This window comes from Amblyraja radiata, chromosome 7 (assembly GCF_010909765.2).
Source record: "Amblyraja radiata isolate CabotCenter1 chromosome 7, sAmbRad1.1.pri, whole genome shotgun sequence".
Taxonomy (NCBI): domain Eukaryota; kingdom Metazoa; phylum Chordata; class Chondrichthyes; order Rajiformes; family Rajidae; genus Amblyraja; species Amblyraja radiata.
Genome location: NC_045962.1, coordinates 9,770,531 through 9,795,412, shown reverse-complemented (window position 1 = coordinate 9,795,412; position 24,882 = coordinate 9,770,531). Strand labels below are relative to the sequence as shown.

The 24,882-nt window shown below is 47.1% G+C and overlaps 1 protein-coding gene across 2 annotated transcripts in view; it reads left to right on the top strand.

Annotated features, from left to right (window-relative positions):
- The first annotated feature begins 1,305 nt into the window (after positions 1–1,305).
- slc12a8 (solute carrier family 12 member 8) overlaps positions 1,306–24,882 on the top strand; it is an 83,723-nt gene continuing 60,146 nt past the window's right edge. For both annotated transcript variants that reach the window (XM_033023678.1, XM_033023677.1), the window contains exons 1-2: positions 1,306–1,394; positions 23,955–24,159. In XM_033023678.1, the coding sequence (XP_032879569.1) occupies positions 24,046–24,159 (114 nt within the window). In that variant the 5' untranslated portion in view covers positions 1,306–1,394; positions 23,955–24,045. The remainder of the gene's footprint in view (positions 1,395–23,954; positions 24,160–24,882) is intronic.

The window sequence follows — 24,882 nt, the reverse complement described above, 5'->3', positions numbered from 1 at the left end:
TACACTGTAAACAATATAATAAATGAGGGAGAAAAAAAGTATATATATATAAACACACACACACACACACACACACACAAAGCAAGCAATCGTGCAATACTAACAATAATAGCCTGTAGTTCAGAGCTTATTTGGGGTTGCAGTGTTTAATAGCCAATTGGCTGTAGGAAAAAAGCTGTTCCTGAACCTGGACGATAGAGTTTTCAGGCTCCTGTACCTTCTTCCTGATGGCAGGGTGGTGTGGGTCTCTGATGATGCTGGCTGCCTTTTTGAGGCAGCGATTCCCATAAATCCCTTGGATGGTGGGGAGGTCAGAGCCGGTGATGGACTGGGCAGTGTTCACAACTTTTTGCAATCTTCGCTCCTGGGCGTTCAAGTTGCCGAACAAGGCCGTGATGCAACCAGCCAATGTGCTCTCTACTGTACACCTGTAGATGTTCAAGAGAATCCTCTCTGACATACCAAATCTGTAATCTTTTCAGGAAGTAAAGGCATTGATGTGCTTTCTTTATAATTACCACCACAACGTTGCTCCGAGTGGCAGCGCGGGCTCCTAACTAATTCTGGACAATCCGGATCAATATTGGAGTAGTTGTAGGAAGAAACTGCAGATGCTGGTTTTAACCGAAGATAGACCCGAAATGCTGCCTGTCCCGCTGAGTTACTCCAGCATTTTGTGTCTATCAATATTGGAGCTCAAGATCAATCAAATAAAATCAAATATAACAAGTTGCCCTACACAATACACACCATACACAAGAAGAAGGAGCAGAAGATAGAGACAAAAAGAGTAATTCAGCAGGACATAGAAAATAGGCGCAGGATTAGGCCATTCGAGCCAACACCGCCATTCAATATGATCATGGCTGATCATCCAAAATCAGTGCCCAGTTCCGGCAGTTTCCCCCATATCCCTTGATTCCGTTCAATCTAACTAACTCTCATGAAAACATCCAGTGAATTGGCCTCCACTGCCTTCTGTGGCAGAGAATTCCACAGGTTCACAGCATGTTTGGAGAAAGGGTGACGTTTCGGGTGGAGACCCTTCTCCAGACTCTTGGAGCAGGACGGGTTTGTGAGCCTGGTTGCTCCAGGTAACTATCGGGACAGGAGCGCAGGGGAGGGGAGGTCGAGCCAAGCCGGGGCGACCAGGAGCAAGTGAAAGCTCTCCTCCTCTAGGCACGGCGGCGGGTTCCCACACTCCCGCTCGGAGTGGGAACAGGTGCAGAGTTAGTTTGTTTGCCTGTCGAGGGAGTGGCAGCCACCGTCACCCGGATCCGGATGCAGGTATATTTGACATGTTGGCACTGAGACAGTCAGTCCCTCCTGCAGTCAGACAGAGCCCGCTAAACGTGGGCACCGCCGCCACCACAAACTACAGCGACCAAGACAAGGTAGCGATCTTTATCTGTTGCGGGGAGGAAGGGTGTTGATTCCTCGCAGGTGACTGAACGTTTGGGCTGATGGTGTAGAATGTGATCTGGCAGCGTTTTTACAAACTGCTACTACTTGGTGAAGGAACTAAATTGTTAATGGATGTGGGGAGGAACTGCAGATGCCGGAGATACACGCAGACACAGAAGATAGACACAAAAAGGCGGAGTAACTCAGCGGGACAGGTGACGTTTCATGTCGAGACCCTTCTTCAGACTGATGAAGAATGTCAATTCTTCGTTTGTTTGCCGAAGACGTGCTCAGGGCAGTTGTAATACGAGCGTGATTAAAGACGCGGCAGGGACGAGGAAATCTTCGAGGTAGAAAACACATCCTGATTTAATCTGGTCGGTAGCTAGAATGAATTCAAAATGCCACGGTGGTTCTGATTGAAGGGAGATCGCTCCGCCTTTAGTGTGTGTTCAGAAAGTGGACACTGTCTGGACCGTGGTAGACACAGAGTGAGTGCTGGAGTAACTCAGCGGGCCAGGCAGCATCTGGAGAGAACAAGGGGCAGCTGGCGTTTCGGGTCGGGACCCTTCCTCAGACTTCGGTATAAACCAGCATTTGTTTCCACACACTGTGCGTACCGTGAACTGTATAGACGGGGGCTGCTTTTAATTTGGAACATTTGTGTTGGTTCTGCAGCGAATCTCATGGAATATTCGCTCGCTTCACACTTCGTTGACCTGTTTCAGCTATGGACTCTAAAGATAAATTGCATTGTTTTAGATATTTGATGTCGTCTGAATTGGTAAATTCGACCTCTCATAATCAGCTGTCTGGTGTTAACTTCACGATTGTCTTCCATCGTTTTCTGCAATCATTCTCCCACGCGATTTTATTTGAAGTCTTATGCAAGTGTGTGTAATAGACACAGTCGGATATTTCTAAACTTTCTTTCCCATTTCATAAGCTTTTGATTGATCCAAGATTGATTCTTCGCTTGCACCAACCCACAGTGACCTGACACACTCCTGTGATCAAATATTTATTTATCAGTGCCTTAAAATGTTCAAATCCTGGTTTCACCATCTTTGAGGTAAATAATTCCAAAGACTCACAACACCTTGATGATATTAGACAGGAATTTAGTCGTACAGTGTGGAAACAGGCCCTTCGGCCCAACTTGCCCATGCTGACCAACATGCCCCAAATACACTAGTCCCATCTGCCTGCGTCTGGCCCATATTCTTCCAAACCTATTTTATCAACGGAACTTGCAAAAGTTGATTGGAGTAGGTTGTTTGCAGGCAAAGGGATGCCCAGCGAGAGGGATGCATTAAAACAATGTGGTGGTGAAAGTTCAAAGCTTGCAAGTTGAGTTCACAACCCTGAGACACGCCGTCCTCGCGTCTAACCAACTTGAAAATGACCCGATGATGTAGCTCTGTGGACCTGCTAGCTGGCCAAACATCTACCAGACCAAACCAAGCTGCAGATACCAGAATAGGCTGATCTGTCTGGTTTCACTTTCCACAGAGGTTGCTGGAACTGCATGTTTTTCCAGCATATCTGTTTTTGTTTCTATTGAGGTCGAGCTGTGATGCCTCGCACAAGAGCACTCGTGTCTAACCCCACACACAGGAGCTCCTAAAATAGTAAGATTAAACGAGAACTTACCAGTTTGAAGTTTGATCGTTATTTTATGAGGAGTAACGTTGAGGGATGACGTGAAGAACCCCGCCAGGACGCATGCGTGTCATTCTTCAAAGCAGCGGTGTGAAATCACAGATAACTGTAATGACTAAACAGAGTAAGATTAGAGAAGAGATACCAGTTGAGTATATGATCAAGGGTGGGAACGGAGGGCACGTATTCCCTCAACGTTACTCCTCATAAAATAACGATCAAACTTCAAACTGGTAAGTTCTCGTTTAATCTTACTATTTTACTTCGGAGTCACGTGAGTGACTACGTGAAGATTTTAAAGCTCTGCGATTTCATGCCGTGGAAACGAGTCCATGCATCACATCTGCCTTGATTATGGGGAGAATAGAGTTAACATCATTAGACATCAATATGATATTGAAACCCAACGATAAATATATTAACACCAATTATTGCCCCTATTTATGGGGTAAATTATATTACAGAACTTAAATTTGTTTCTGCAAATGTTCCAGGTTCAATGACTGGTTTGTTATAAAGTCGTTGGAAAGTTTCCTCCGTTGACCATCCTGCTGTCTTGAGGATTTGGTCCATAGGAACGTCCAACTTCATAGCTGCCGATGTAGCTGCAGCCCTGGTGGAGTGAGATTTAAAAATGCTAGTGTCTACTCCAGCCTTTATTAGGATCTGTTTTAGCCATCTAGAGATGGTCTGGACTGTCACTGTTTTGAGTGGCTGTTTGTAGCTGAATAAAGTGACATTTCTTTCCCTCTGATGATCTTAGTATACTCCATATATAATAGTAAGTGTGTTACAATACAGAGACGACCTTCTGTCGGGTAGGCCCTGATTTCTGTTTTTAGGCCTGCTGACCCCTGTCTGTTCTGTTTGACTATTTCATTGATGTGAAAAGTTAAATTTCCAGATGAAATAATCATGTTGTCCAGCCTTAGTTTCTGTAGTGACTGGACCCTTTGTGCCGTGACCAAGGCCATCAGCATGACTGTTTTCATAGTCAGTTTCTGTAGGGACAGAGCTGTAGCTGGAGACCAGTTTCTTAACATGGTCAGTACAATGCTCACATCCCATATTTGGGAGTACCTGGTTCTTGGGGATTAACATTAAAATGCCCCTCATGAGTTTGGTTACCAGGGTGTGTCCCAACAGAATGCCGCTCTGCTCCTTGCCACAGGTATGTTGACGGAGCACTTCTGGCGCAGTTGATGGCACTATGACTGAGCCTCTCATCGTAATGGAGGCTTGCCAGGAATTCCAGAACAGACGGGATGTTCATAGATCTGTGGGTGATGTTTATTGTTGTGACAGTACTTCCCATTTCTTGAAGACACCAAGTACTGTTTTTTGGTGGACTGTCTGTGGCCCGCTGAAATAATATCCACTGTTCGGTCCGTCAGTCCCAGGTGTAGTAGAGGTGCTTTCAACTCTATAAATTAATAGGTTTATATAATTATGACATGGGTAACTACCCCTTGTTGCGGGAAGAACCAGTAAATTAGGTCTATGATGGATGGTGATGCATGGTTCTAAAACCATGTCGTGTATCACCGGGACCCATGGTTGAGTAGGCCAATCGGGTACTATCAAAATATCAGACGCGGAGTCTACTGTATATTCCTAAATACCCGACTGATGAGGCAGAAGGAGGGAATGCATAAATAAATAATCCCCCAATGCAGCGAAAATGCATCTGTAGCCACTGCCCCAGGTTCTGGTTCCCATGAACATAATTCGATAACTGGTGAGAGCATGGATGCGAATAGGTCGATATCTGGTGTTCCATACCATGCTGTAATTTCAGCAAAACATTAAAAAAAAAAAAATTTTTTTTAAAATCATTCTTATCCATTCAGTGTTTTTCATAGCATTAGCGTGACCTGTTGTCTGCCACTAAATTCAGTTTACCTGGTAAGTAGGTAGCTGATATCCAAATATCTCTCTGGATACACTATTGCCAAATTGTGTTGGCCAGATTGTCACATGATGTCGATATGTTTCCATCCATATGGTTGATATATGCTACCACGGTGGTGTTGTCAATTTGTAGTCTAACATGCTGGTGATATAACCCTGAACAATATGACTTAAAGCCATGGAATGCACTCAACATTCCCAGGTAGTTTATGCCCAGTGTTTGTAATAATGATGCCTCCTGTGCATTCCATCTCTGCCACAGCTGGAGATGGAATTGGTAGCATCCCATCCAAGTGCACTGGCATCAGATTGTAGTTCCTTAGACGGGTAGATGATAATGTTTGGATCGGAACAATGCCTAATGTTATGTTTCCACCATTTTAGTTCCATTGTGGCCTCTGTTGGTAGCTTCATTGGTCTGTCAGAATGACCCCCATAATTTTTGAGTGCACGAATGTTTGCCCTCTGTAATTTTTGATAATGTAAAGGTCCGATTTGTGTGGCTGGAAACGCAGCCACTATAATGCCAATTATTCTTGCTACCAGTCTGATGGATGGTTTTGTTTTGCTGCAAGCCTCCATTAAGGCTGTAACCTTTTCTTTCGGCAAAGTCACTGACATGTGAACTGTGTTAAGGGTGAACCGCAGATGATCCATTGTGTTAAATAACATCTGTGGTCACCTCTAATGGGTACTGTATAGTAAGCATTTTTTAATACGATGCTTGCCATGTAGTAACCTAGGAATCAATTGCTTAGCAGTAACAAAGGTTCCCATCTAGTAATGAATATAAAGCACGAAAGTATTCAAATTAGTCAACTCTATGGTGATGTGGCAACCACCATCTATTTTATGATAAAGATTTTGGACACGAATTCCTGTGATTCGTGTTGGATATCCTCCATTACTCCTTTTTTATATGGGCACTGTAGTTCAGTATGCACTTTTGATTTTTTTTTTTTTCCTTCTTTTTTTTTTTTCTTTGCCTGTAAGCACGAACATTCAGTTCGGTACATGCTGAACTGGAGGATTATGTTTTGTATAAATTCTATGGAAAAACCCTATACTTCAGAAAATATAAGTGTCGGTAGTTAATTTATTCCATGCATCCAGATAGAATTGTAATCTCCCACCAACCTCGTAAGGAACCAGACCCACCTTCCTCCATGGTTACTATTGGTAGGTTTGTTACTTCTTCGACATCCTCCGTGGACGTTGAGGTGCCAGTGTCTGGATCTGTAGTTGGGTCGGTGTTTGAGGGTTAGCGCATTCCTCAGGAAGTAGTTTTTAGACGTTGCTTTAATGAGCCCCAGGGTTTTACCCTCTTTGTCAAGTTCTTTTACCTGTTTTGATAAGTTGCCTCCAAATAGTAATATTGGTGGTTTGGAGGTTCCAGGTTTGCATAGGCCTGCAAATTAGGGCCTAAAGCCGGTTGGATGGCACTTCTTCCTAATGCTGTTTACTCGTATTGGTAGTTGCAAAATAAAGCCAGTGCATCCTGGTGATCTTGTGTCATGTCTTTTTTGTTTATTGTGCGGACGAAACCCATAATTCCCGCTGTTAGGACTTTCAGAACTTTCTGATGTTTCAAGTCCCTCGCCCTGCCATGTTTTCAAATACACTGGTTAATACTGGGAACATTCAGTGTTTTGCAGTTCCCTGATGGTAAGTGTCTTCCAATAGGTTTTCTTGCACCCCATGTGCACTAGGGGTATGTTCTGCACCCCTCTTCAGGTTCAGCCCAGAATTGACCCCCTATACTCCCCTCTGATGAGGGAGAAACACTGTGCAGCCCTACAAGAGGTACTGCTGTAGGACTTACCAGCTGCCCCCTGTGACTAGTCTCCATCTCCCGGAGCCTGCCACTTACCTGCTCCAACAGCCGCTCCAGCTGGCTCTGATGCTCTCGGGCACTGGCCACCTCATGGTCACTGGCCATCACGGCTGCTCCTGAAGCCGCTACTCCTGAAGCCGCTCCTGCTCCAGTTCCTGCAGCCGCTCCAACCGGCTCCAATGCTCACGGGCACTGGCCGTCGCGGCTGCTCCTGAAGCCGCTCCTGCTCCAGCTCCTGCAGTCAGCCCAGGATTGACCCTCCGTGCTCCCCTCTGATGAGGGAGAACACTGTGCAGCCTCACAAGAGGTACTGCTGTGGGGCTTACTAACTGCCCACTGTGGCTAGCCTCCATCTTTAGGAGCCTGCCACTTTGGAGTATTTCCTCCAGCAGCCGCTCCAACTGGCTCTTATGCTCTCGGGCATAGGCCACTCGTGGCTGCTGCTGATCCTGCAGCCGCTCTAACCGGCTCCAATGCTCACGGGCACTGGCCGTCGCGGCTGCTTTTGAAGCTGCTCCTCCTGCAGCCGCTCCAACCGGCTCCAATGCTCACGGACACTGGTCGTCGCGGCTGCTTTGTTCCCCGCTCCCAGCCGCTCCAACCGGCTCCAATGCGCACGGGCACTGGCCGCTCGCGGCTGCTCCTGAAGCCGCTCCAACCGGCCCCAATGCTCACGGGCACTGGCCGCTCGCGGCTATTCAGAGTCGGACTCATCGGAGTCAACGACTCTGTTAGTTTTTTGCTTCGCTCTACCGCCCGGCCGTGGCCGGTGCGGGAGCGAAGTCGGGCACAGCTGTTCTCATTACGGGAGATTGGCGTGCCGTTGGCTGCTGCTGCTGGCTGCCCGCAACTCCGCGGTTCTCCCCCGCCAGCTTTTCCGCAGCCTTCGTGGATCTGGTCCATGTCTCCACCTGTAAGGTAAGTGGAAGGAACGCAGAGTCTCCTTACCTGCTGTTCCCGACTTTCAAATTCTGGAACGCAGAGTCTCCTTACCTGCTGTTCCCGGCTTTCAATTTTTGCCGCTAAGGGGAACGTCGTTCCCCCCGCTGTGACTCGTTGCAATGCGTGTAGCGATATGATACGCATGCGTCCTGGCGGGGTTCTTCACGTAGTCACTCACGTGACTCCGAAGTAAAATAACCCCTTGCACGAGTGTTCATGCCCACAATGACCCCTTTCACAAGAGCTGCCACGACAACCCCTCACATGGGAGCTTTCAAGTTGAACCCCTCGCACTAGAGCGTTCACATCTAATCCCTGATGAGATTGTTCATGTATAAATCTTGACAACTACTGCACAGTGGCTCTGACATCCACCATCATGGTGCTTCAAGATACTGGTGGTGGTGATGCCCATTACCTCCAGCCTCTTATCAAGCCTTGAATCCCTGAACTTTCCTTACCCACGCGACAGGTTCACAACAGATGCCGCCATCTCCCTGGACCTAAACCCACCTGTGGAATGCCTAGACAACAAGGACTCCTCCGTTAGATTCCTATTTATCGACTATAACTCCACCCTCAACACCATTTCATGGTATCTCAGTACACGTGGCAATAATAATGCCGTATTTAATTGCATCCTCTGTACTGAAGTCTATGCAAAGAAAATGTTTGATTCATCATTCATTGCTTTGTTTGCCATGACTAATTCTCCAAACTTTCAATCAGACCAACTTTGTTAACTTTAAAAAGATATATCTCTGCAGACTTTTAATATCTATTTTTGTATTTCTAACCTGCTTCGTCCCCTAGTCTATTTTCCCTCTTTATTAATCTTTTAGTCATTCTTTGTTGCTTTTTATATTTTGTTCAATCTTCTGGCCTGCCACCTGTCTTTATGCTATAGTTCTTTGTTCTTAAAATTTGATATTTTTAACTACTTTTATTATATAATTTCCTCCCACCTGCACCCTGGTTTTTCAGTTGAGAGAGAGATGCCCACTACTCTTCCTACTTCCAGCTCAGGCCATCACGGCACCTTAGGGTTTCCTTGAACTAATCTCTCCTTTATCACCATATAAAAAATATTTTGGCCAGAGCTTGGTGCCTTTTATTTTGTTTTGCATTATTGCCTTTCTTTAAATTAAATTATTGACTTTAATACATTTCAAAATCCTGTCACTTTCAAAAAGCTTCCAAGCCTCACGGCACAAAATCTCCATGGACCTCCCCAGTCCAGGAAAACTACTGGGTGGGCATGCCGCACGTTAGGTGTGTACGGTCTCCAATTGTGCTCAATAAGTCTCGGACCTGAACGCAAGGAAGGGCCTGACAGGCCAAGGCATTCTCAGTAGTGGACCAAAGAGGTGTCCCGACCTGAAACGTTATCTATCCAGGTTCTCCAGAGATGCTGCCTAACCCCGCTGAGTTCCTCCAGCACTTTGTGTCCTTTTGTGAAAACCAACATCTCCAGTTCCTTTGTTCCAAAAACATGATGGTGGCAGGTCTATCGAAGAGGAGAGATGATGGGCTAACATTTTACTTCAGTTTAGAAGACTGAATTAACATCAGTGAAATGTACAAAATTCTTCACTCAGCAGTTTAAAACTGTGAGTGTGTTTCCCAGAGTGAGGAATATTAAGTTCAAAATAAGGTGTTGGCCAGTTGTTGAGCAATTCCTTCACTGGAGGTGGTGGAAGTAGGAGCCTTTGGACTCCTCTGTTCTGGATGCTTGTGGACACTTGATCATTGAATTCAGAGATGATTAAAGCTGCATCCTGTGATTGTTTTGTTTAATCGTTCATTGTCAATCATAAATGGACGAGGTGGGAAGTCAGGAGTTTTAATCCTGTGGTTTGGCTCCAGTCCACCTTCAGAAGGTTGCCACGGAATATTGGGAGCCAACTGTTGTGGGTGTTTCCTTGCTCAATGTTAAGAGGATTGGCTGAACACCAGCTTACACGGTGATTTTGTTCCACTGCCGGTCTGCGTCCACAATATTCTGGGCTTGGTGTACACCTGGTAGCTCCCTCCCACCTCACACAGGTTTAGTTTAGTTTAGTTTAGAGATACAGCGAGGTAACAGGCCATTCGGCCCTCCAAGTCTGCACTGACTAGCGATCCCCGCACATTAACATTATCCTACACACACACACACACTGGGGACAAGTTACACTTATACCAGGCCAATGAACCTACAATCCTGTACGTCTTTGGAGTGTGGGAGGAAACCGAAGATCTCGGAGAAAACCCACGCGGTCACGGGGAGAACGTACAAACCGCGAACAGACAGCACCCGTAGTCAGGATCGAACCCGGGTCTCTGGTGCTGTAAGTGGTGTAAGGCAGCAACTCTACCGCTGCGCCACCATGGGTCACATAGAAACATAGAAATTAGGTGCAGGAGTAGGCCATTCGGCCCTTCGAGCCTGCACCGCCATTCAATATGATCATGGCTGATCATCCAACTCAGTATCCCGTACCTGCCTTCTCTCCATACCCTCTGATCCCCTTAGCCACAAGGGCCACATCTAACTCCCTCTTAAATATAGCCAATGAACTGGCCTCGACTACCCTCTGTGGCAGGGAGTTCCAGAGATTCACCACTCTGTGTGAAAAAAGTTCTTCTCATCTCGGTTTTAAAGGATTTCCCCCTTATCCTTAAGCTGTGACCCCTTGTCCTGGACTTCCCCAACATCGGGAGCAATCTTCCTGCATCTAGCCTGTCCAACCCCTTAAGAATGTTGTAAGTTTCTATAAGATCCCCTCTCAATCTCCTAAATTCTAGAGAGTATAAACCAAGTCTATCCAGTCTTTCTTCATAAGACAGTCCTGACATCCCAGGAATCAGTCTGGTGAACCTTCTCTGCACTCCCTCTATGGCAATAATGTCCTTCCTCAGATTTGGAGACCAAAACTGTACGCAATACTCCAGGTGTGGTCTCACCAAGACCCTGTACAACTGCAGTAGAACCTCCCTGCTCCTATACTCAAATCCTTTTGCTATGAAAGCTAACATACCATTCGCTTTCTTCACTGCCTGCTGCACCTGCATGCCCACTTTCAATGACTGGTGTACCATGACACCCAGGTCTCGCTGCATCTCCCCTTTTCCTAGTCGGCCTCCATTTAGATAATAGTCTGCTTTCCTGTTTTTGCCACCAAAATGGATAACCTCACGTTTATCCACATTATACTGCATCGGCCAAACATTTGCCCACTCACCTTGCAGTCTCCTAGCATCCTCCTCACAGCTAACACTGCCCCCCAGCTTAGTGTCATCCGCAAACTTGGAGATATTGCCTTCAATTCCCTCATCCAGATCATTAATATATATTGTAAATAGCTGGGGTCCCAGCACTGAGCCTTGCGGTACCCCACTAGTCACTGCCTGCCATTGTGAAAAGGACCCGTTTACTCCTACTCTTTGCTTCCTGTTTGCCAGCCAGTTCTCTATCCACATCAATACTGAACCCCCAATGCCGTGTGCTTTAAGTTTGTATACTAATCTCTTATGTGGGAACTTGTCGAAAGCCTTCTGGAAGTCCAGATACACCACATCCACTGGTTCTCCCCTATCCACGCTACTAGTTACATCCTCGAAAAATTCTATAAGATTCGTCAGACATGATTTACCTTTTGTAAATCCATGCTGACTTTGTCCAATGATTTCATCACTTTCCAAATGTGCTGCTATCCCATCTTTAATAACTGACTCTAGCAGTTTCCCCACTACCGATGTTAGACTAACTGGTCTGTAATTCCCCGTTTTCTCTCTCCCTCCCTTCTTAAAAAGTGGGGTTACGTTTGCTACCCGCCAATCCTCAGAACTACTCCAGAATCTAAAGAGTTTTGAAAGATTATTACTAATGCATCCACTATTTCTGGAGCTACTTCCTTAAGTACTCTGGGATGCAACCTATCTGGCCCTGGGGATTTATCGGCCTTTAATCCATTCAATTTACCCAACACCACTTCCCGGCTAACCTGGATTTCACTCAATTCCTCCAACTCCTTTGACCCGTGGTCCCCTGCTATTTCCGGCAGATTATTTATGTCTTCCTTAGTGAAGACGGAACCAAAGTAGTTATTCAATTGGTCCGCCATATCCTTGTTCCCCATGATCAACTCACCTGTTTCTGACTGCAAGGGACCTACATTTGTTTGAACTAATCTCTTTCTTTTCACATATCTATAAAAACTTTTGCAGTCAGTTTTTATGTTCCCTGCCAGTTTTCTTTCATAATCTATTTTTCCTTTCCTAATTAAGCCCTTTGTCCTCCTCTGCTGGTCTCTGAATTTCTCCCAGTCCTCCGGTATGCTGCTTTTTCTGGCTAATTTGTACGCATCATCCTTCGCTTTGATACTATCCCTGATTTCCCTTGTTATCCACGGATGTACTACCTTCCCTGATTTATTCTTTTGCCAAACTGGGATGAACAATTTATGTAGTTCATCCATGCAGTCTTTAAATGTCTTCCATTGCATATCCACCGTCAACCCTTTTAGAATTAATTGCCAGTCAATCTTGGCCAATTCACGTCTCATACCCTCAAAGTTACCTTTCTTTAAGTTCAGAACCATTGTTTCTGAATTAACAATGTCACTCTCCATCCTAATGAAGAACTCAACCATATTATGGTCACTCTTGCCCAAGGGGGCACGTACAACAAGACTGCTAACTAACCCTTCCTCATTATTCAATACCCAGTCTAAAATAGCCTGCTCTCTCGTTGGTTCCTCTACATGTTGATTTAGATAACTATCCCGCATACATTCCAAGAAATCCTCTTCCTCAGCACCCCTGCCAATTTGATTCACCCAATCTATATGTAGATTGAAGTCACCCATTATAACGGTTTTGCCTTTGTCGCACGCATTTCTAATTTCCTGTTTGATACCATCTCCAACTTCACTACTACTGTTAGGTGGCCTGTGCACAACACCCACCAGCGTTTTCTGCCCCTTAGTGTTTCGCAGCTCTACCCATACCGATTCCACATCCTCCAAACTAATGTCCTTCCTTTCCATTGCGTTAATCTCCTCTCTAATCAGCAACGCTACCCCACCTCCTTTTCCTTTCTCTCTATCCCTCCTGAATATTGAATATCCCTGGATGTTCAGCTCCCAGCCTTGGTCACCCTGGAGCCATGTCTCCGTGATCCCAACTATATCATAGTCATTAATAGCTATCTGCACATTCAATTCATCCACCTTATTACAAATGCTCCTTGCATTGAGACACAAAGCCTTCAGGCTTGTTTTTACAACACTCTTACCCCTTATACAATTATGTTGAAAAGTGGCCCTTTTGATTTTTGCCCTGGTTTTGTCTGCCTGCCACTTTTACTTTTCACCTTGCTACCTGTTGCTTCTACCCTCATTTTACACCCCTCTGTCTCTACGCTCACACATTTAAGAAACCCTTTCCCTTTAACTCCATCCTCCACTATCCCATTCGACACCCCACCCCCCTTATTCAGTTTAAAATCACCCGTGTAGCAGTGGCAAACCTGCCTGCCAGAATGCTGGTCCCACACCTGTTAAGATGCAATCCGTCCCTTTTGTACAGTTCCCCCTTACCCCAAAACAGATCCCAGTGATCTAAGAATCTAAATCCCTGCCCCGTGCACCAGTTCCTCAGCCACACGTTCAGGTCCCGTATCTCCCTGTTCCTGCTCTCGCCAGCACGAGGAACTGGAAGCAAACCGGAGATAACAACCCTGGAGGTCCTGCTTTTCAGCATTTTTCCGAGCTCTCTAAAGTCACGCTGCAGAATATTCATCCCCTTCTTTCCGACATTGTTTGTGCCGACATGCACTACCACTTCCGGATGTTCACCTTCGCCCTTGAGGATTTTCTGCACTCTGTCCGTGACATCCTGGATCCTGGCACCAGGAAGGCAGCACACCATCCTCGCATCCCGTCTGTTGCCGCAGAAACCCCTGTCCGTACCTCTCACAATGGAGTCTCCCACTACAATGGCGTTGCCTGCCTTAGGCCTTTTTGGTTTTGGCTCAACAGCCCTATTCGCATCACAAGCCAGTCCGCCGCCCAGTGTAAACACCTCTTCTGTCCCGACAGCTTCTAAGTGGGTGAACCTGTTCACAAGAGTTACAACACCCGGGGACGTTGGCATTCCATGCTTCCCTCCCGTTCTCACTGTCTCCCACCTTCTCTCTTCCAGTACCTTAGGTGTAACAATCGTAATGTAGGACTTGTCGAGGAACTGTGTAACAACGTGTTTCTTAGTGAGCAGAAGGTTGGGGACTGTGCAGTGGCCACCTCTACCAACATGGTTCTCAGCAGATGCGTCAGCTACAGAGTTTTCTCTCAAAATTGCTTCAAGACCAGCCTGATCCCATGCACTTAAGTTATTAGCACAAACCAGTTATTAAGTCGTTTCCATCCTATGAAAACAAGTGAAACTAAATGCAGTGGTTCACTCTGTTCCTTGACCTTCGAGCTCACTGTCCAGGTGACTGGCATTGTTTCTCTATGAAGACTGTCCGAAGAAGGGTCCCGACCAAAGACATCCACCTATCCATGTTCTCCAGAGATGCTGCCTGACCCGCTGAGTTACTCCAAACACTTTGTAAACCAGTGTCTGCAGTTCCTTGTTTTCTACTGTTTCAAATACCCCATGTGTTAGTTCCTCTCCTGATAGGTTTGACATACTTGTTCCGTCAGCAATTATCTCTCTGTCCCGAACATAAGGTGGTAGGTGTAGGGACCAAGTTGCTGGAGGAAGTAGTTGAGGCAGGTACTATCAAAACACTTTAAAGATATTTGGACAGGTACATGGATAGGAAAGGGTTAGAGGGATATGGGCCAAATGTGGGCAGGTGGGATTAGTATAGATGGGGCAAGTTGGTCGGCATGGGCAAGTTGGGCCGAAGGGCGTACTATATAACTTATGATCACCCTGGTTTCTCTCTGTGTTACATCTTTAATGAGTTTCTAACACTTTGCCTCCTGAAAGAGGAGTTTGATGGAGTGGTTTGGGGGTTGAGATGCAGATCAATTAGTAACAAAGACCGAAGAAGTGGTGATGTTCTGTTAAGAGAAGCCCAGGTGGAACATTCGATAATGTTTAAAAATGGAGAGTTTGGGTGGTGTAAATGAGGCTAGCAGATCAATAACCAGGACTGAACAGAGTAAAGCCCCTGTCCCACTTTCCCGACCTAATTGGCGACCTCTGCCGAGTTTGTCCTTGACTCATACTCGCAGCCATGAGGTCGTAGGAGGTCGTAGGTCACTCTTCCTCATGCTCGTGAGTGGTCTCCGTGTACTCGTGGCATCAAGTAGGTCGCGGCGTTTTTTCCAGCCTGATAAAAAATGTCCACGAGTAAAAAGAAGGGCGGCACGGAAAAAAGTGATACTTTTTACTCGTAGGTAGGTCGTGATAGGAGTCATAGGTAGACGTAGGTCGGTAACTGGCCCGAGAAAAAAAATGCAAACATGACATAATTTTATCATGTGATCATTTCCACTCGTAGCGAATCGTAGTTAGTCTTAGGTGTGGAAGACTGAGGACGAGGGGGGTAGGAGGAGGAGGTCGTAGACATAGTCGTAGGAGGTCTTTTACTTCGGCGAGTCAACATGACCGTGACGTTTTTTTCAACTCGTCTAGGGTCTTCTAAACTCGTGGATTAGGTCGTCCAAGTGGGAAACTTTATTTCTTTGTCACCTACCTGGTCGGAGAGGCAGCATCCCTCCAAGCTGCTTCTTCGCCCCGTCCTCGCGGCCTACCATCGAGAATGGAGCGGCGTTTCCTGTCGGGACCGGCTGGGACTACAGCTTCGGCGGCGGTGGCGCAGCGCTGGGATACCAACACGGAGCATGCGATGCCTACCGGGTCGCCGTGCGGTAAGCTCCGGAGCGCTGTGGCCGCCGACTCCCAACATCGCGGAGCTGTGGCTGCGGGCGTCCGGCCGCGGGCGGCGCTGGATTTGGAACGCCGCAGAGCCAGGGTTCGAGTTCGCCGGGGTCGGAGCTCCTACCGGCGCGTCCTGAGGACTACGAGTGCCCCGGTCTCCGGGGAGGAGGCAGCCGCTCCAGACTTTTCCAAGCCGCTGAGGAATGTTTCACCCGACGCCGAAGTTCCATCTTCACGGCAAGAGGGCCCTGAAAATCATCGGACTGGCTGCAAGGCCACAAATGGGCCCCGACCTCGGGTGTTTCACAGAGGAAGAGGACTTAACTTTCTGGTGCCTTTCCCCACAGTGGAAATTTTTGATTCTGCTGTGGGGGGACGTTTGTGTTGAACTCTATAATGTGTCCATTTTATTCTTTTTTTTTTAACCTTTTTCTATGGTTTGTATGGAAACTTATTATTTAATTTATGTAAAGCAGTTTGGTGTCAATGCGAGTTGACTTAAAACGTGCTATATAAATAAAACTTACTTACCTACTTACTATACAGAATAAAGATCAACAGTAGAGGTAGTGGTGGGAGAAAACAAGTTATGCAGGTTTATAGTGCTTCAGTTCTGGTTCAGTTAATACTTTACTGAATTGTCATTATGTCTGATGTGTCTGGGGTACTGGTTGTGTGTTGAGCCATCAGATATATATGTGATGATCAAAGCAGGTGGACTGACAGTTAATGGATGAACATGGAAGTGGCAATTGGAGTTAGACAGGTTTAAGTTGTGAACATCAGGTTTCAAAGCTAGTTCCGTGCAGTTCTATTCGAAGAAAGCTTTCAAGTTCAAAGCAGAAATACATAGGAAATAAATCAACAGGGAGAGAAAAACAGCCTGGTGAAAACCTTTGGAACAAGTTGGAAGTGGTAATTTGGTGATCTTGTTGGAGTGAATCCCTTTCTGTTGTTCATTATCCCTCAGGCTGATGCCCGAGCTGTGTACTGTGTAGATTATGGTGAATACACATACCATCACAAGGTGCTGGAGTAACTCAGCAGGTCATCTCTGGAGGACAGGTGAAGATTCGTACCGACCAGAAACGTCACCTATCCATGTTCTCCACAGATGCTGCCTGACCCGCTGAGTTACTCCAGCACTCTGTGAAACGTCACCTATCCAGGTTCTCCAGAGATGCTGCCTGACCTGCTGAGTTACTCCAGCACTCTGTGAAACGTCACCTATCCATGTTCTCCAGAGATGCTGCCTGACCCGCTGAGTTACTTCTGCATTTTGTGTCTTTTTGTATAAACCAGCATCTGCAGTTCCCGGTCCCTACATCTCTATCATAACGTTTCTTTGGGTGGGTAACCAAGGCCTACAGTTGCAAACTCTCATTGTGCGGCTCTGAGAAATAGGGATGTAGTATAATTTACTAGACTAAGTGGGACCCGTTGGGTCCCAGCATCACACGGGAGGGCTGGTCACCAACGCAATATTCCACCTCTCCACCAATTCCAATATTGCTCGCCAGTGGGGGAGGGGGGGGGGGCTTTCTGTTGCGCTAGTATGGGCGTTGCGGGCCAAAGGTGCTGGTTTCCAGAGGGCTAGTATAGACATTGTGGGCCGAATGGATTCTTGGGCTGGCAGCCAACTGTTGCAACGATTTTAAAAGCCAAGCCAAGGCAAAACAATTCTGACAACCAGAATTCATTTTGTGAACACAAACTTTTAAAAAAAGGCGAGGCAAACAATTGGGCTGCAGCCACCTGACAACCAAAATTCATTTTGTGAACACAAACTTTAAAAAAAGGCGATGCAAGCAATTGGGCAGCAGCCACTTTACAGCTGCATCGAGGGGACTCACCGTAGAGTAGACGTGCATTCAGTGTTATTCGCAGCTCAGAGAGCCGTGACCCTCTCGCTTCCTGGGTCTGGCAGAGACTGAATGAGGGACTACACTCCCGGGTTTTATAGTCCCTCCCCCCTGCCACCAGCGTGGGCAGCAGAGAGAATGACGAATTTAAAAAAAACATTAATATCTCTCTGATTTTAATCGATGGGAAAAATCTTCCGGTCCCGGAATGCGGAGGGAGGCTTTGAGTGAGGTAGCCAAAAATGACGGCCGTAGGTGGCGGCGTTCTCTCGGAAATCGCAGCACAGCGAGCCAAATGCGGTCAAGATCAGACTTTTAGTAATATATAGAAGATATCACAGTTTAACACAATGTACCGTTTCCTTTAATCAAAAGGAAAGTGTGATGGGACAGAAGTTTCTTCCTGGCCAAGTGTAAGTGGACGGGTCGCCCACCTTTGATGCAACGTCAAGGCAGACATAGAATAGTAGATGTCCAATGTTAGGTAGCAGTGGCTGAGCTCGGTCTCGCCCTGCCCTGCCGGTGCCTGGTCCAGGTTCAGGCCCAGACTGGGAGGTGCTTGGTCTCTGGATGTCTGGTATTGAACATGAGGATAACAACATGTATTATAACCCCAATGACTTTCACAGCTATCTAGGCTACATTTCATCCCACCCTGCTTCCTGCAAAGACTCTATCCCCTACTCCCAATTCCTCCGTCTACGCCGCATCTGCGCCCAGGATGAGGTGTTCCATACTAGAATATCTGAGATGTCCTCATTCTTTAGGGAACAAGGGTTCCCCTCTTCCATCATAGATGAGGCCCTCACAGGTGTCTCCTCGATATCCCGCAGTTCCGCCCTTGCTCCCCTTCCCCCCAGTCGCAACAGAGTCAGAGTCCCCCTAGTCCTCACCTTTCACCCCATCAGCCATTGCATGCAGCACATAATCCACTGACATTTCCTCCACCTCCAAAACGATCCGACCACTAGCCACGTCTTCCCTATCCACCCCTTTACGCCTTCCGCAGAGACCGTTCCCTACGCAACCTTCCGTTTAACTCATCCCTTCCCACCTAAACCCCAGGTACTTTCCCCTGCAAACGCTGCAGATGCAACACCTGACCCTATAGCTCCTCCCTCAACTCTGTCCAAGGACCCCGACAGTCCTTTCAGGTGAGGCAGAGGTTCGCTTGCACCTCCTCCAACCTCATCTATTGTATCCGCTGTTCCAGGTGTGGACTCCGTTACATCGGCGAGACCAAGCGCAGTCTTGGCGATTGTTTCGCTGAACACCTCCGCTCAGTCTGACTAGATCTACCTGATCTACCGGTTGCTGAACACTTTAACTCCCCCCCCCCCCCCCCCCCCCCCATTCCCACACTGACCTTTCTGTCCTGGGCCTCCTCCATTGTTAGAGTGAGGCCCAACATAAATAGATGGAACAGCATCTCATATTTTGCTTGGGCAACTTCCAAATCAGCAGTATGAATATTGATTTCTCTAACTTCAAGTAACCCTTGCTTTCCCTCTCTCTCTCTCTCTCTCTCTGTCCCTCCCCCATCCTAGTTCTTCGACTAGTTTCACTGTCCTCCTGATTAATTTTACAGTTTGTGTGCCTCGTTGTCACCTTCCCTTCAGCCAACAATGAACCATTCGATATTTCCTTGACCATCGTCTGCTTTGATCTGTAGTTTTCACACCTTACCCTTCCATATCTCTAGCCTCCCTCTCCCCTGACATTAGGCTGAAGAATGTGCTCGACCCGTAATGTCACCCTTTCCTTCTCTCCAGAGATGCCGCCTGTATCGCTGAGTTTCTTCAGCTTTTTGTGTCTATCTTCAGTGTAAACCAGCATCTGCAATTCCTTGCTACGCATGAGGGTAGCAGTGGTCAAGCAGGGCCTGGCTCTGGTCTGTCCGAGCCTAGTCCAGGTTTAGAGGGACTGATAACCATCTGGGAAAGGTTGGTCTCTGGCAGTCCTGGGTTAGCACTGGACCTGAAGGCTCCCACACTCACAAAGTGCCTCCCATGACCGACACACCCCAGTGGTGATGCACCGCTCCAGGGATCTGGAAAATCATTAAAGGCAACGAAAGCAAATCAAAATGCTTTCAGATTAAGTGAACGTTTTTTTTTAAACAAAAGCTAGCTAAAATATTTATAAATGATTTAGTGCATTAAACAAAACAAATAGTAAGAACAGCTATAGAGGGATATGGATCATGTATTTGATTAGTACGGGTGCCAGGGGTTATGGGGAGAAGGCAGGAGAATGGGGTTAGGAGGAAGAGATAGATCAGCCGCGATTGAATGGTGGAGTAGGCTTGATGGGCTGAATGGCCTAATTTGATCCTATCCCTTATGACCTTGTGTACAGGCAGATGTGATCAATTTAAGTTGGCATCATGTTCAACACAGACATTGTGGGCCGAAGGGCCCGTTCCTGTGCTATACTGTTCTATGTACCAGTTCCAAACAATCTATGTAATTAAGTTTGTAACCCATGCTTTGTAAATCTGAGGATCGATGACATTTAGGATAAGATTTGTATTATCCAGTGTAAGATGATTACTTTGTTGGATATTTCTTGTATCTTTCTGTTTAGATTGTGTCTTCCCATTCACGCTACCTATTGTACTGGAGGCCTGTCCCACTTGGCCATCATTTGCGCCTCATTTACGCGTCATATGTAAAATAGGCCAGCGCAACGTCGCGCGCGTCATCACGCGTCAGTACAGCCGTCTGGTGCGGCGCGCGGCAGGACCTTGATAGGCTTTTCACTGCACCACGCTACACGTGACAATAAGAAACTTAAACCTGCTGGAAGTGTTTCTAAGGTTATTTTCATTGAAGCATTAACCTTTGTCTGGTGATCGAATGAGACTTTTAAACGTTACAGAGAATAGAGACAACTGTTTCAAATTATGAGGAGAGTTCCTCTGTGCTGGAAGAAACTGCAGATACAGGCTTACACCGAAGATAGACACAAAATGCTGGAGTAACTCAGCGGGACAGAAAAAGCAGCACACCGGAGGACTGGGAGAAATTCAGAGACCAGCAGAGTAGGACAAAGGGCTTAATTAGGAAAGGAAAAATAGATTATGAAAGAAAACTGGCAGGGAACATAAAAACTGACTGCAAAAGTTTTTATAGATATGTGAAAAGAAAGAGATTAGTTAAAACAAATGTAGGTCCCTTGCAGTCAGAAACAGGTGAGTTGATCATGGGGAACAAGGATATGGCAGACCAATTGAATAACTACTTTGGTTCCGTCTTCACTAAGGAAGACATAAATAATCTGCCGGAAATAGCAGGGGACCGCGGGTCAAAGGAGTTGGAGGAATTGAGTGAAATCCAGGTTAGCCGGGAAGTGGTGTTGGGTAAATTGAATGGATTAAAGGCCGATAAATCCCCAGGGCCAGATAGGCTGCATCCCAGAGTACTTAAGGAAGTAGCTCCAGAAATAGTGGATGCATTAGTAATAATCTTTCAAAACTCTTTAGATTCTGGAGTAGTTCCTGAGGATTGGCGGGTAGCAAACGTAACCCCACTTTTTAAGAAGGGAGGGAGAGAGAAAACGGGGAATTACAGACCAGTTAGTCTAACATCGGTAGTGGGGAAACTGCTAGAGTCAGTTATTAAAGATGGGATAGCAGCACATTTGGAAAGTGGTGAAATCATTGGACAAAGTCAGCATGGATTTACAAAAGGTAAATCATGTCTGACGAATCTTATAGAATTTTTCGAGGATGTAACTAGTAGCGTGGATAGGGGAGAACCAGTGGATGTGGTGTATCTGGACTTCCAGAAGGCTTTCGACAAGGTCCCACATAAGAGATTAGTATACAAACTTAAAGCACACGGCATTGGGGGTTCAGTATTGATGCGGATAGAGAACTGGCTGGCAAACAGGAAGCAAAGAGTAGGAGTAAACGGGTCCTTTTCACAATGGCAGGCAGTGACTAATGGGGTACCGCAAGGCTCAGTGCTGGGACCCCAGCTATTTACAATATATATTAATGATCTGATGAGGGAATTGAAGGCAATATCTCCAAGTTTGCGGATGACATTAAGCTTGGGGGCAGTGTTAGCTGTGAGGAGGATGCTAGGAGACTGCAAGGTGACTTGGATAGGCTGGGTGAGTGGGCAAATGTTTGGCAGATGCAGTATAATGTGGATAAATGTGAGGTTATCCATTTTGGTGGCAAAAACAGGAAAGCAGACTATTATCTAAATGGTGGCCGACTAGGAAAAGGGGAGATGCAGCGAGACCTGGGTGTCATGGTACACCAGTCATTGAAAGTAGGCATGCAGGTGCAGCAGGCAGTGAAGAAAGCGAATGGTATGTTAGCTTTCATAGCAAAAGGATTTGAGTATAGGAGCAGGGAGGTTCTACTGCAGTTGTACAGGGTCTTGGTGAGACCACACCTGGAGTATTGCGTACAGTTTTGGTCTCCAAATCTGAGGAAGGACATTATTGCCATAGAGGGAGTGCAGAGAAGGTTCACCAGACTGATTCCTGGGATGTCAGGACTGTCTTATGAAGAAAGACTGGATAGACTTGGTTTATACTCTCTAGAATTTAGGAGATTGAGAGGGGATCTTATAGAAACGTATAAAATTCTTAAGGGGTTGGACAGGCTAGATGCAGGAAGATTGCTCCCGATGTTGGGGAAGTCCAGGACAAGGGGTCACAGCTTAAGGATAAGGGGGAAATCCTTTAAAACCGAGATGAGAAGAACTTTTTTCACACAGAGAGTGGTGAATCTCTGGAACTCTCAGCCACAGAGGGTAGTCGAGGCCAGTTCATTGGCTATATTTAAGAGGGAGTTAGATGTGGCCCTTGTGGCTAAGGGGATCAGAGGGTATGGAGAGAAGGCAGGTACGGGATACTGTTGGATGATCAGCCATGATCATATTGAATGGCGGTGCAGGCTCGAAGGGCCGAATGGCCTACTCCTGCACCTAGTGGCAGCGCGGCTTTGGCTGCAGCGGCTCACCGGCAGTCCTGTTTGTTTTGTGTTTTTTTGTGTTGTTTATTTCGTTTTGGTTAGTCTAGTTTTGGTTTTTAGTTTGTGTTTTGGGGGGGGGGGGGTTGAAACGGGGCTTGCTGTCTCTCCCTGCGGGGGAATGCGACTTTTTTGTCGTATTCCCCTTCTCTGCCCCCGTCTGCGCTGAGGCCTAATGGCGGAGCTGGCGACCTCGAGGCTCAGGAGGCAGAGCCCGCCAGGACTCGCCCTGAGCTCGCTCCCGTGAGGGCGGCCCGGCTCGGGGCTGGAACAATGCTTCCTTGAGGGGCTGTGACGCTCCCGGGAGGGCGGCCTGGCCCGAGGAAGGAACGGTGCTTCCGTCGGAGTGGCCGAGCTCGGGGAGGTACGGCGTTCCCAGCCCGAGGGAGGAGCGGTGCCCAGTCGGGGCGGCCCAGCCCGAGTGAGGCACGGCGCCCATGTCGGGGCGGCCCAGCCCGTGGGAGGAGCGGCGCCCATGTCGGGGCGGCCCAGCCTGAGGGAGGTACGGCCCCCATGTCGGGGCGGCCCAGCCCGAGGGAGGTACGGGGCCCATGTCGGGGCGGCCTGGCGCGGGGCTGAGACGGTAACGGTACTCACGTGGGGGCGATCCGGCTCGGGGCTGGAACGGTGCTCCGGTGGCTTGGACGGTGTTCTGGCGGTGGTGGCCTGAGTCCGGGGTTGAGCCGCGGGCCAGCGGCCGTGTCAGCAGGACTGGTGGGCGGCAGCTTCGACCACCCCGGGGCGCGGTGATTGAGCCGCGGGACAGTTTTTAACATCGCCCGGTGGGGGATCGCCTCAGCGCAGAGGGAGAAGAGGAGGGAAGAGACTGCAGCCCTAAGACTTTTGCCTCCATCACAGTGAGGAGATGCTGGGTGGACTCACTGTGGTGGATGTTAATATGTGTTTATTGTTGTTTTTTATTGTATTGTATTGCGTGTTTGACTGCTGCAATTTCGTTCAGACTTCGGTCTGAATGACAATATAGGCTATCTAATCTAATCTAATCTAATCTAACCTAATCTAATAATCTAATCTAATTTCTATGTTTCTATGTTTCTATGACAGGCAGCATCTCTGGAGAGAAGGAATGGGTGACTTTTCAGGTCTTCAGTCTGAAGAAAGTTCTCGAACCGAAACGTCACCCATTTAATATTCCTCATTCAGCTTGGTTCACTTCTCGTATTGTTGTACACTGATGTTGTTGTGTTGTGACTTATGTTAATTTTTCAGAAATAAATTCAAAATAGAATAATTGTCCGTTGATCTTTTGCGAGTTTACTTGCTTTTCTATCAAGTAACAGTTGTTATTTTGCCAATGATGTTGTATGTTACGTTCCGTATAACACATCCTGAGGCACCTGATCTGTTTTGTCAGATAATTCCCATTAATACCATCTGTCAGAAGCTTCCACGCAATATTCCATACTGAGTTGAGTAACTGGAGATTGGGTTTTATTTTATTTCGGGGCAGAGAATGAAGTGGTCTCTTATGAAGACGAGAGGAGACAACCGGATCAGGCTGAGGTGTTGACGTTCCTCTCTACACCTTTCTCTTTCTGCACATGGAAGAACTCTGGGACCGAAGGGGATCAGACATGGCGACGCTACTGATGGGGAGCGCCCAGGAATCTCCGCCCACCCGCCACGTACAAGAACTATTCCACGAAGCTGCCCAGGTCAGAGTTCTGCATTTGATATCTTGTGATCTCCATTACCAGATTTTCACTGAGTTTCCATCCAGAGGCTTGCGGAAGTGGAGTTTCCCTGGTCCTCACCTTTCACCCCACCAGCCCCTGCATCCAACACATCTTCCTTTGACATTTCTACCACCTCCAATGTGATCCCACCACCAATCACATCTTCTCACCTCAACCCCTTTCTGTCTTCTGCAGGGACCGCTCCCTCTGCAAATCCATTGTTCACTCATAGATAGACACAAAAGGCTGGAGGAACTCAGTGGGACAGGCAGCATCTCTCGAGAGAAGGAATGGGTGACGTTTCGGGTCGAGACCCTTCTTCAGACTCACTCATGTTCAAATGTTCACTCGTCCTCTCCCAGCCAGACCACCCCTCAGCACCAACACAATGCACCAATGAATCTGATAACTCTCTTAGATGTCACAATGTTATGGTGGTGTCGTTTTTGCAAGAAAGCTTTCATAGAAATGAAAAATGTTTGTGAAAGATTAAATGGAATATTTTATTATTTATGAAATGTAGATGTTGTTCTTGCTTGATAAAAGATAGACGAAGGAAATGTAATGCGATCATCGCAGAGATACCATCGATATACGTGTTGGTTTATCCATGTTCAAAACAAGCAAATTGCTGGCGGAACTCGGCGGGTCAGGCAGAATCCATTGGAGGGAATGGACAGGCGACGTTTCAGGTCGGGACCC